The 12,109-nt window shown below is 43.4% G+C and overlaps 1 protein-coding gene across 6 annotated transcripts in view; it reads right to left on the reverse strand.

Annotated features, from left to right (window-relative positions):
- USPL1 (ubiquitin specific peptidase like 1) overlaps positions 1-12,109 on the reverse strand; it is a 40,810-nt gene continuing 28,701 nt past the window's right edge. For 3 of the 6 annotated variants that reach the window (XM_036298236.1, XM_036298235.1, XM_036298237.1), the window contains one exon: positions 7,471-9,527. In XM_036298236.1, coding sequence (XP_036154129.1) covers positions 7,648-9,527 — 1,880 coding nt within the window. In that variant the 3' untranslated portion in view covers positions 7,471-7,647. Of the gene's footprint in view, positions 371-496; positions 527-7,470; positions 9,528-12,109 lie in introns of those variants that run through there. The other 3 variants (XR_004965895.1, XM_036298240.1, XM_036298239.1) reach the window with 2 other exon arrangements.

The following is a 12,109-nucleotide window of genomic DNA, read 5'->3' on the forward strand; positions in this document are numbered from 1 at the left end:
GAAGAAAGAAAAGGAAAGGTTTAATCTGCATCCCCAGGCGAAATCCATGAGCCCCAAAGGCAGGGCCAGTGAATTCACGCCAACAGGGGAGGGGGGGCTCCTTTTTATACAGGTGTTTAATGAGGGGCGGGGGGGGGCATGAGCTGAGGAAATTCCCACCATGGGGGTCATCACGGTATTCAGCTGAGGAAGTTCCCACCGTGAGGGTCGGCATGTTGACCTAACAAGTTCTTATACTTTTCTGTTTACAGTATATTTTGTCACATTTTTCACTTTTTTGTGTTTTGTTGGTGATTCCACTGTTTAAAATGACTCTCAAGTGTAGTGCTAAAGTGCTGTCCAGTGTTTCTAAGTGCGAGGTGTGACGTGCCTGATAGAGAAAATGCAGAAAAAAGTTAGACAAGCTTTGTTCACACCAGGTACAGTGCTACTAGGTTTGTGTCAATGTTAATGAACAACATATACATTAATCTCACCCCCTCACCCACAATCTTACCTTATCTGTGGTTTCACTTTCTGTGGTTACCTATGGTCCAAAATTATAAATTTCCAGAATTAAAGTTTATACTTTTTAAATTGCATGCTGTTCTGAGTAGCTTGATGAAATCTTGCACCATCCCACTCCATCCTGATCAGAACATCAATCCTCCCTTTGTCCAGTGTTTCTATGCCCCATCCATCAGTCACTTAGTAGTCATCTCAGTTATCAGATCAACTGTCTTGGTATTGCAGTGTTTATGTTAGAGGAAACTTTTATTTAATACTAGAGGCCCGGTGCACGAAATTCATGCGGGGGGGGGGGGGGGCGTGTCCCTCAGCCCAGCCTGCACCCTCTCCAATCAAGGACCCCTCTCGCAATCTGGGACCTCTGGCTCCTAACTGCTCACCTGCCTGCCTGCCTGATCAACCTAACCACTTGCCAGCCTGCCCGATTGCCCCTAACTGCCTCTGCTTGCCAGCCTGATCACCCCCTAACTGGCCCCCTGCTGGCCTGGTCGCCTCCTAACTACCCCCCTGCCGGCCTGGTTGCCCCTAACTGTCCGGAAGTCAGGCATCCAGAAGACGTCCAGTCAACCTGGCCTAATTAGCATATTACCTTTTTATTAGTAAAGACTAGAGGCCTAGTGCACAAAAATTTGTGCACTTGGGGGGGGGGGCCCTCAGCCGAGCATATGTCCTCTCATAGTCTGGGACCCCTTAAGGGATGACCACCTGCTGGCTTAGGCCCGCTCCCCGGAGGATTGGGCCTAAACTGGCAGTCAGACATCCCTCTGGCAGCCTGGGAGCCCTTGGGGGATGTCCACTTGCCAGCAGGGAGCAGGCCTAAGTTGCAGTCAGACATCCTTAGCACTGCTGAGGCTGGAGAGGCTCCCACCACCACCACTATACTGGCAGCCATCAGCCTGGCTTGTGGCTGAGCAGAACTCCCCCTGTGGGAGTGCACTGACCACCGGGGGCAGCTTCTGCATTGAGCGTCTGGCCTCTGATGGTCAGTGTGTGTCATAGTGACCAGTCATTCCCAGTCGTTTTGCTGTTAGGGTCAATTTGCATATTACCTTTTTATTATATAGGATAGAGGCCTGGTCAGGGGTGGGCAAACTTTTTGACTGGAGGGCCACAATGGGTTCTTAAACTGGACCGGAGGGCCGGAACAAAAGCATGGATGGAGTGTTTGTGTGAACTAATATAAATTCAAAGTAAACATCATTACATAAAAGGGTACGGTCTTTTTTTTTTTTTTAGTTTTATTCATTTCAAACGGGCCGGATCCGGCCCGTGGGCCGTAGTTTGCCCACGGCTGGGCCTGGTGCATGGGTGGGGGCTGGCTGGTTTGCCCTGAAGGGTGTTCCGGATCAGGGTGGGTGTCCTGCTGGGGTGCCTGGCCAGCCTGGGTGAGGGGCTGAGGGCTGTTTTCAGGCTGGCCACACCCCCCAGAGGGGATCCTCACACCATGAGGGTGGGGCCAGCCTGGGTGGGGGGCTGATGGCTGTTTGCAGGCTGGCCAAGCCCCTTCAGGGTAGGGGTCCCCACTGGGGTGCCTGGCCAGTCTGGGTGAGGGGCTGAGGGCCATTTTCAGGCTGGCCAAGCCCCTCAGCAGGGACCCTCACCCCATGAGGGTGTGACCATCCTGGGTGAGGGGCTGTTGGCTGTTTGTAGGCTGGCCACAGCCCCTTTAGGGTAGGGGTCTCTGATGGGGTGCCTGGCCAGCCTGGGTAAGGGGCTGATGGCTGTTTGCAGGCTGGCCAAGCCCCCCAGCAGGGACCCTCACCCTATGAGGGTGTAGCCATCCTGGGTGAGGGGCTGATGGCTCTTTGCAGGCTGGCCACAGCCCCCAGCCACCCAAGTTCCCAGTGGAGGCTGTCTAGAAGCAGGTATTTGGGATTTATTTAGCTTCTATAAATGAAACTTTGTTGCCTTTTGCAGAGGACACAGCCTGCCAGGGAGCTTCCTCCATTGCCAAGGCAACCAAACCTCCTGCTTGCTCCAGCTCCGTGGCTGCCGGCCGCCATCTTGGTTGGGTTAATTTGCATATAGTCACTCTGAGTGGCCGGTGGGTGTAGCTTGGGCATAGCCAAGGTATGGTCAATTAGCATCTTTGTCTTTATTAGTGTAAATGACCCCAAAGAGCAAAAGCAGTGATGCTGCAATTCAGAAGTGCTAGAGAAGCCATAAACTTTATCATAGGTTGTATGTATAGGAAAAAGGTCCATATAGAGGTTGGTACTATCTGTAGGTTGGGAAGGAACCACTGTATTCCATAAGGTCTCTTTAAACAGAAACTCACAACAAGCTTATTTGTTGATAAGTTGACAAAAATGTTGACTAGAGGCTCACAAAAACCTTCTATTTCCCCTAGGAGCAATGGTTCAGCCTTAACGGTGATTTAACAGAACTACCACAAAAAACAAGAACTGACTGTTCGCATCTCCTATTACCACCTAATATTATAAAAGTATCTCCTTGTTTAGAAGGTAAAACTCCTGCCCTAACTGGTTTGGGTCAGTGGATAGTGCATTGGCCTGCGGACTGAAAGCTCCCAGGTTCGATTGTAGTCAAGGGCATGTACCTTGGTTGCAGGCACATCCCCAGTGGGAGGTGTGCAGGAGGCAGCTGATCAATGTTTCTCTCTCATTGATATTTCTAACTCTCTCTCTCTCTTTCTCCCTTCCTCTCTGTAAAAAATCAATAAGATATATATTAAAAAAATTTTTTTTAAAAAGGTGTAACTCCTAAAGGGCAATTTTTTTTTTTAACTTACTTTTTTTTTTTTTTTTTTTTTACTACCTTATCTCTAAGGTTAGAACAGTGCATTAGCACTAAGCAGAAATCTAAAAATCCTTGAATGAACAATAACAAGTAAAGGATGGATAGGCAGTTCCTCAGAAAATCTCAATTGGCCAATAAAGTTATATAAAATATCCAATCTTGCTAGTAATCATGCAAGTGTAAACAAACACAGCTAAGAGTTTTCCTCCATCAATGCTACTACCTCATGTTGGTGAGAGTTCAGGAACATTTTGTTCTTGACAAGGCTAGTGTATTATAAACTGTAGGAGTGGCTATAGAGTTAAGCCTCAGATTGACCTGTGGCAGAGCCACAAACACGTCCCAGCTTAGAGGGAAGAGCCCTCTTAGCACAATTAAGCTTGACCTTATGGCCACCTCCCAGATCCTTCCTGGGTAGCTAATGGGTTGTGGGAGATGCAGCAAGTGCTGCCAAAACAAGTGAAACTCACAAGAACATTGTAACTATGGTGACCACTACCTTGTTTTACTCTGACTATAAAATAAAGCCTCAGCTTACTGTCTGGATCCTTCTCTGTGGCCTCAGCCAGGCACAGGAGACTCACCGAGCCCAGCTATTTTCTCTTTGTCTTTTCTTTAATCCTTCGCCGCCCTCCTCCACCCCCCATCAGGCTCACTGAATCCTTGGCTGTGCCCGTCCGACACAATAAACACTATTTAAAACATAGTAACTTTTTCTAAGAGAAATATAAATATTAAACTAATAAGAGTTAACAAGCATTCAACAACTCTCAAGGAGAACCAAAGGTAAAACCTTCAGTAGCTTAAGTTTTAAAAAGTTTTAAAGTCAATTTGCAATTATTAATAATTTTTAAAAGTACATATCCTTTGATCCAGCAATTCCACTCCCAGGAAATAAGACCTGCATCTGTGCAAAAATTTATCAACAGGAATAATCCCTGTAGTGCAACTAAGAATAATAAAACATTACAAATGACCTCAACATCTAAAAATTGGTGAAAAAAGAAAACAAATACAAAAAAATAAAATCGTAATATTACATGGCTATCCAAAAATTGTCAAAAACTGTAAGATGGAAAAAAGGCTCACTAAACATTAAGTAAAAATAGATCAAATAGAATCCCACTTTTATTTCTTACAGTCCATATGCATAAAAATATGAAAATGTTTGTAGTTATTACCAAGTATGAAGATGGATGATCCAAAGTGTTGGTATTTCTATATTTTCCCTTCCAATAAACATACATTACTTTTGTAATCTATACTAATAACAGACTAGGACCGTCACGAACAGACAGATGACTGGTCCTGGCGGGAGCTCTGTGCAGGCACACTGGACCCACCGACAGGTGTGGGAAAGCGGAGTCTGTGTGGGAGCTCCGCGCATGTGCACTGGACCCACCGCCAGACACGGGAAAGCGGAGACTGGGTGGGAGCTCCACGCATGTGCACTGGGCCCACCGCCAGGCACAGGAAAGCAGAGTCTGGGCGGGAGCAGCCCAAGCGCGTGTGGCCGGACAGCCTCGTGGGCCATGCAGATGGACAGACCGTGTTGGACAGCGCCGGCGGGCAGCGCAGCGGGCCGCAGCTGTTAGGACACTGGCCCACAGGGTCAGCAAGGCTGGGGTGCCAGGTAGGCCCCAGGTCCTCGGGCGCCGCCGGGAGAGCGTGGCCGTCCAGAGTGGGAGAAAAAGCCCTTCTTTCCAGAACAACTTGGATGGTTTAAATGTGCATAAACTGCGGCAGTACTGACATGGCTATGTCAGTTCCTCAAGCTGCCTGTCAGTGCCCAACCACAGGCTTCACTATGGGGCATCGGCCCGGATGTGGGCCAGGACGTGGCCGTGGCAGTTGGACTCACCCTGGGAGTTACCTCAGAATCAGGACTTCACAACGTCACCCTCAAGTGGCCATCGCTGCTGGTCTGTGGGCCCGTGAGCCAGCACCGTGCGTGCTTGGGGCAGCGCTCTTTGTGTTTCTGTTGAAATGACACCGTATGTGATGGGTGCTGTTGATTCCTTAAGGTTGAAATGGGGCAGCCTGAACTTGCTTACGATGCAATCTTTTCTCCATATTTTATTGCAGTCTTCTTGGGCTCAGGGAACCGGCAGCCACTGGAGAACCAGCTTGGCCATCCCACACAGCCTTACACGACCAGGAAGCACAGAAATGCCAAAGCCCCAACGGAACCCGTCGCGAAACAGACCCCAGTTCACATACTGGAGCGGAAACAAGAAAACAGTGGCACCTGTTGTCCTCAGCTGGAACTGTGCCTGCGGGTCTGTCTGTAGGGTTCCCGCACCCTGGCCATGGCCCAATGGCTGAGGAAGCTCTGCAAGCCTTGATTCTGGAGTTACAGAACTTAGCAAGTAGGCAGGTGCACAAAGGTGGAGTCGAAAATAGTAAGGTTAGACTGTGTGTGTGCATTTATACACACATATGCCCATTTCCTCCAGTCTTTTTCTGAACTGTTTGAGAGCATGCTCTACACATGACAGGATGCCCGGATACACCCGTGTATTTGCCAAAAGCAGACACTCCTACATAACAATTCTCTACCCAACCACGTGAAGAAATCTCCATTCAAATGGTATTAAGGTTCAATCCACAGACCCCATTTGAATTCTGACAACTGTGTCAACAATGTTCCCCACTCCCCACCCCCAGGATCCCATTCACCTAAGATGGGTCCTGTCATTCCTGTCCCTGACAGTTTTTCAGGTTTAATTAAAAATCATAGACTTTGGCCCTGACTAGTTTGGCTCAGTGGATAGAGCGTCAGCCTGCAGACTGAAGGGTCCCAGGTTCGATTCCGGGCAAGGGCATGTGCCTTGGTTGTGGGCACATCCTCGGTAGGCAGTGGGCAGGAGGCAGCTGAATTGATGTTTCTCTCTCATCGATGTTTCTAACTATCCCTTTCCCTTTCTCTCTGTAAAAAACCAGTAAAATATATTTTTAAAAAATCATAGACTTTTGCCCTTTAAAAAAAATTAAGAAAAGAAAGACCCACTGGCACTCCCAAGTTAGGAGCCAGCGGTCCTGGGTTGTGAGAGGGATGTCCTTGAAATCAATAAATGACCTATGACAGGAAAACCTTGAAAAAAAGATGACAACTAGTCATTTCAGATACTAAAATGTGTTTACAAGGCTTGTATAAATAAACACCATAGAATGGCATACACATCAGACAATGGGCTTGGAGAGAACCCAGATATAGCCCAATCACTCATGGTTCCCAGATTGGAGAGGGTGCAGGCCGGGCTGAGGGACAACCCGCCCCCCTTAACCCCCCCCCCCCCCCCGCACGAGTTTCATGCACCAGGCCACTAGTTTAAAAAATAAAAGGAGAGGGAGGTTTGGGAGTAAATTTGACAAATCAATTATAAAATATTGGGTCCCTGGTAAAGTATTTTACTCCATGATTGCCATCCTTAAACCTTAGTAACTACTGCTACCAAGTCACTGCAGCAGCAGTGCTGCTGGGCATCACAACTTTCAAGGAGGTTCGAAAGGGGGAACTACATTGGCAAGGTTAGCACTTTCAACTGCTGTAGTAACCACACTTCCCAGTCTTAGCTCTACAACTTTCTGTGCTGTCTCCTTATCTGTTAAATGTGATATATGTATCTTGCTCATAGGAATGTCAAGGTTTAAATGAATTGTTTCATAAATAACAGAACCTGATACATCGCAAGCTTTGTAAGCACTAGTTATTTTCTCCAAAACAGAATTGGTGGATGGTGCCCTACTTGGTTACAGAAATAAATTTCTTGGAGAGAAAGAAGTAAACTCTTAGGATAATGTAAACTCTTTGCCCATCAATGCAAAAATAGATTACTTTTTCCTATTATAGGTCATTTATTGATTACTACCATTACTTAAATTTCTAGGAACAGGTTTCCTGCCACCCTTTGTAAGGAGACTAGTTGTATGGGGGAAGTTTACATTCCACTCTTATACAAGACCACAGAACCATTAGCAAAATAGTCACACACACTGTATGTATATATATATATATATATATATATATATATATATATATATACACACAGTGACTTAAGTTTATATAAACTAGTTTTTCCTGAGAAATGTAGAAACTTAATGTACCCAAACTATACTAATTGCCAGAAACTAGACACTTTTCATTTGTAGCATTTTGAAATCCTCACTGTCTTAAAAATACAAAATGAAATTGACAAGGAGAACAGATTCCTGGTCCTTTTAATTTGTAAAACAAATTACAAGCTTTATGGGCAGAACTGAAGGTAAAACCTTCAGCTGCTTACATTTTGTTCATGACAAGGCCAGTGTATAAACACTACTCAAGAACATAGTACATTTTTCCAAGACAATAATAAATATTAAAGAGTTAATAAACATTCAACAACTCTCAAACAGATAGTCATCAAAAAAAGGCAAGTCTAATGTGTCATTTGCTAAAGAATTTAATGCTGAAGTGGAAAAAAACTCATCAAAAACATCAGTCTTCAGGGAACTTTCCAAGTTCAATGTTCTATCACACTCATTATTTGTTAGTGGGTCTGGCTGAACTTGGCACAGATTTTTCTTGGCAGGGCTGCAGTAATTATGGTCCTGTCTCAAGAGTGTGTTTGGGGGAATACCATTTAATTCACTAGGTACTGGTGCTGGGATATGGTTATCTCCCATTTCTAAATATCTAAAGTCAGCCTCCCTATTTTCTGAGAGTTCTGAACAAACAGTTGTAGGAGACAATAATTCTGCTAAAATTTCTTCATGAGTTTGACCACTATATGGAGAAACACTAGCAACAGTGGTTCTTCCAGATTTATTATCAGCAATATCAATTTGATATTGCAGTTCTTTTAACACATCTTCTATTGACTGGCCATCATTTGGAGACCCACAATGAGAAACGTGCTCTAAATTTTCACTTGGAAGTTTTCCATGTTGGGGGGAAGACATAAGAGCAGCTAATTTCTTCTTTTTTGCCTTAAGTTTTTTAAGAAGTTTTAGACGAAGTTTATGAATCTGACCCTCAACGGAGTCTTCATGGTTTGCTAAAGAAACACCATTTTCGTTTCCACCAGATCTGTGGTTGAGGTGAACCCCATATGAGGCATTTTCATGTTTCTTCAAAACTTCCAGGTCAGCATTAACATCAGCATGTGGAGGAGCCATGCTACCTGATGATGGAAGACTTGGTGGAAGGTTACTGGCTGGACAAGGCTTACTTGCACACCTACGAGGTTTCTTGGGTGCCCGGTGAGCCTTCTGCTTCACCCCTTTAGTTTTATAGCCACCAAAATTACGTGCCCCCTTAACCGAATGCTGCAAGTCAGTAATAGCGTTAATATTATGAGCTGAAACACAAGGTGGCAAAAAAGAAGCACCCTTGCTTAATAAGCCTTTAACCCAACTTCCCATAAATGGTTTCTTCAGATTTTCTTTCAGAGATGGGTTCTGTGATGACTCAGCTATGGTTTGAGAAAATTTTCTCTCCAAATTAGATACCTGAGGTGTAATGTGTTGTTCTATTTTTAATTTCTCGGTTTTTGGTGAAAGAAAATGGTTGAACGGAACATCCTTCTCTAGGGCAACTTTACCTTCAATTTCTACTGACTTTACTCCCTGTATAGGACCAGTAGCATGAATATTAGTCACAGAGTTAGTAATTACAGTATTTTCTGAATTTGGCTGTACTGATTGCACATTTGTACTTACAATCGGAGAAGGAAAGCTTAAGTCTACAAATTGGTCTTGGGTAAACTTTTCCTTACATGGAGCTGATACTAAAGAAGCCATTAGTGACTCTTGCTGTTGCAAAGTATTTGTTTTGATGACCACTCCATTTTCTGCCACAGGTATATTTTCTAATAGGAAACCTTCAGAGTTAACCTGTACTTTTTCAAGTGTCAAAGGTATAATATCATTGCCAATCAAACCTTTTGGAACTGAAAGTAAATGAGGCTGATGAACTACAGCTTTATCCTGGGAAAGAGTATTAGTAGTAACTGATGTATTTGGGGGGTACGTTCCTGAAGGTATTTCAGCTGAGGAAGCATCACCCATAAAACGCAATGCTGGAGGTGGCTGTTTCTCATCACTGAAAGCATGTTGATCATTAGTCTTTTTAAGTGAAAGACAGGCAGATGCTTTATCTGTCATTTGGGCTGTTTTTCTTTCCCAAATAACAATATGTATCTCTGAAGCAGGAACTTCAAATTTCTTATACCTTTTACAACACGGGCCTTTTAGGTCATCACATTCCAGCCAACTTCCTGGGGAATGAGGGAGAAAGTGAAAGAGATCAGACATTTAAAACCACCACCCTAGGTTAACTTTCTTCCGGCCACTGAAACTGCTATATCATTGAATATCCACTGAAGAGAGTAATAGAAATCATGACCATATCCTCATGTCACCATTTTTCTCTGCCAAATCTTAAAGTCCTTACTGGATAATGAAAGTTATGGACTAACATCCAGAAATTTGAAAAAGAATTTTTACTCTTTCTTGAAATGCAAAAGTCAAGATAGACATATTTAACTTTTGGAACTTAGAATACAATATCACCTAATTTATCCAACAACATCAGAAAACAGACTTTTCCCATATATATGAGACCTTAAGATAAATGAAGCTGTTACCTCAAGTACCAACATTTGTTCCAATTCTTATTTTCTCTTTTACTTTTTGGTTAACAAAATAAAGCTTAGGAAGTTAGGTGTCTACTTTTTATTTCTGAACCTAAGTTTTCTCATTTGTCAAGAGGGAATGGGATGATGAATATAAGAGAAGAGGTTAACCCCCTCAACACACAAATCCACCCCAAACAAAACCATTCACTAAGTTTATGTGAATACTAATACACCCTCATAAACTACCTGAACACATTGCTTCACAATCTATACCCATTAAAATTTTGAGAATCTTCTGTTTGCCTTAGCCAGTGGTTCCCCACCACATGTGCACATAAGAAACACCTGATTAATATTTGGGCCCAATCCCCAGAGACAAACCATTGGTCTGGGGCAGTGGTCAGCGGTCAGCAAACTGCGGCTCGCGAGCCACATATGGCCCTATGGCCCCTTGAGTGTGGCTCTTCCACAAAATACCACATGCGGGTGCACATGTGCAGTGAAATTGAAACTTCGTGGCCCATGAGCAGAAGTCGGTATTTTGTGGAAGAGCCACACTCAAGGGACCAAAGAGCCGCATGTGGCTCGCGAGCCGCAGTTTGCTGACCACTGGTCTAGGGCAGTAGTCGGCAAACTCATTAGTCAACAGAGCCAAATATCAACAGTACAACGACTGACATTTCTTTTGAGAGCCAAATTTTTTAAACTTAAACTATACAGGTAGGTACCTTGTTGTTAACTTAATTAGGGTACTCCTGAGGCTTAGGAAGAGCCACACTCAAGGGGCCAAAGAGCCGCATGTGGCTCACGAGCTGCAGTTTGCCGACCACGGGTCTAGGGGAGAACCAGGACATTTTTAATAAGCTAACCATGATTTTTATATGCTGCCAAGGATGGAAAGCATCTAACCTCTTTTACCTAAAGAGGATTTTTCCTTCCCTGGAATACATTAATAAATTGAAATAAATGGTTTTTTTAGTTTTTGTTTGCTATTGAGAACAACTTACACCCAATTCCGAAGTAGGGTAAAACTTTAAGGTAATTAATTACATTGATAATGCAAGTATTAGTTTGCAAAGTACATTTATAACACATTATAGTCTCACCCATCCAAACCATCCCAGAAGAAAAATATCAAATATAAACAATATCAAAACAATAAAAAATAGAAAAATAAAAAATATCAATGGCCCGATAGAACACTTTAAGGGAACTGAGTTGTCTTGCCTAAGACAAAGTGAACATTGCGAGGAAAAAAACTCAAGAGTAAACTACATTAGATAAATGAGAGGGGAAAATTGGCAAAATCCATGAGTTGTACTATTTATCCTTCTATTAAAAAGTTTAATTATTTAACTAAAGGCTTTATTTACCTTGACTGAAACTGTTCAGCAAACTACTTCACAGTGAAAGAAGGCTACATAGTTTGTAAGGTCTAATAGTTTCAGAAATAGATGTTTACTTTTATTTATATTACTAACAATTACAAAGTAAGCGAAACCTGTTCTTTTTGTTCATTCTCAATTAAAAACCTTTACTTGCACTTTCTTTACAAATACAAGGTTATATACCAAAAAAATCAAATTACCACCATTCATTTTTCTATACTGAACATATATTACTCATATAATAAAAAAATAAAAAAATAAAGATATTAAGTGGAAAATAGCAAACTGTAAACCACTGGTAGTATATGATCTCATTGTCTAAAAAAGAAACATGCTTATGCATATGTGTGCACATAAATATGCTGACATAAGCAAATGAAAAGTTAGGAGTGGTTCTAAACCACAGTGACAGGGTATAGGAAAGAGCAGAAAAATAAAGGCAAGGGCAAGAAGAAAGAAAGAAGAGTCAAAGCAAAGTTTGTCTTTTAATAGAGTTTAGACTCTATACATATTATCATAAAATAAAAACTTTTTAACTCTTACCATCAGCACACAATAGAGTTTACTCTCTATGAATCTATATATCTATAAAAGCCCAGCAACCGGAACGGCTGAACGACCAGAATGACCGGTGGCTATGACACACATTGCAGCAGCCAACCAGCCTGATCCAGACCCTGATCAGCCCCATCCTCAGCTGGCCTGGCCCCCGATCAACCCCCAAAACCCCCGATCGGGGGCGGGACTGGCCCGCCAACCACCCATGGCCCCTCCCCCCAGCCGGCCTAACCCAATTGGGGCAGGCTGGCCGGACCCCATCCGTGCATGAATTTG

Source organism: Myotis myotis, unplaced genomic scaffold (assembly GCF_014108235.1).
Source record: "Myotis myotis isolate mMyoMyo1 unplaced genomic scaffold, mMyoMyo1.p scaffold_m19_p_3, whole genome shotgun sequence".
Classification (NCBI taxonomy): Eukaryota; Metazoa; Chordata; class Mammalia; order Chiroptera; family Vespertilionidae; genus Myotis; species Myotis myotis.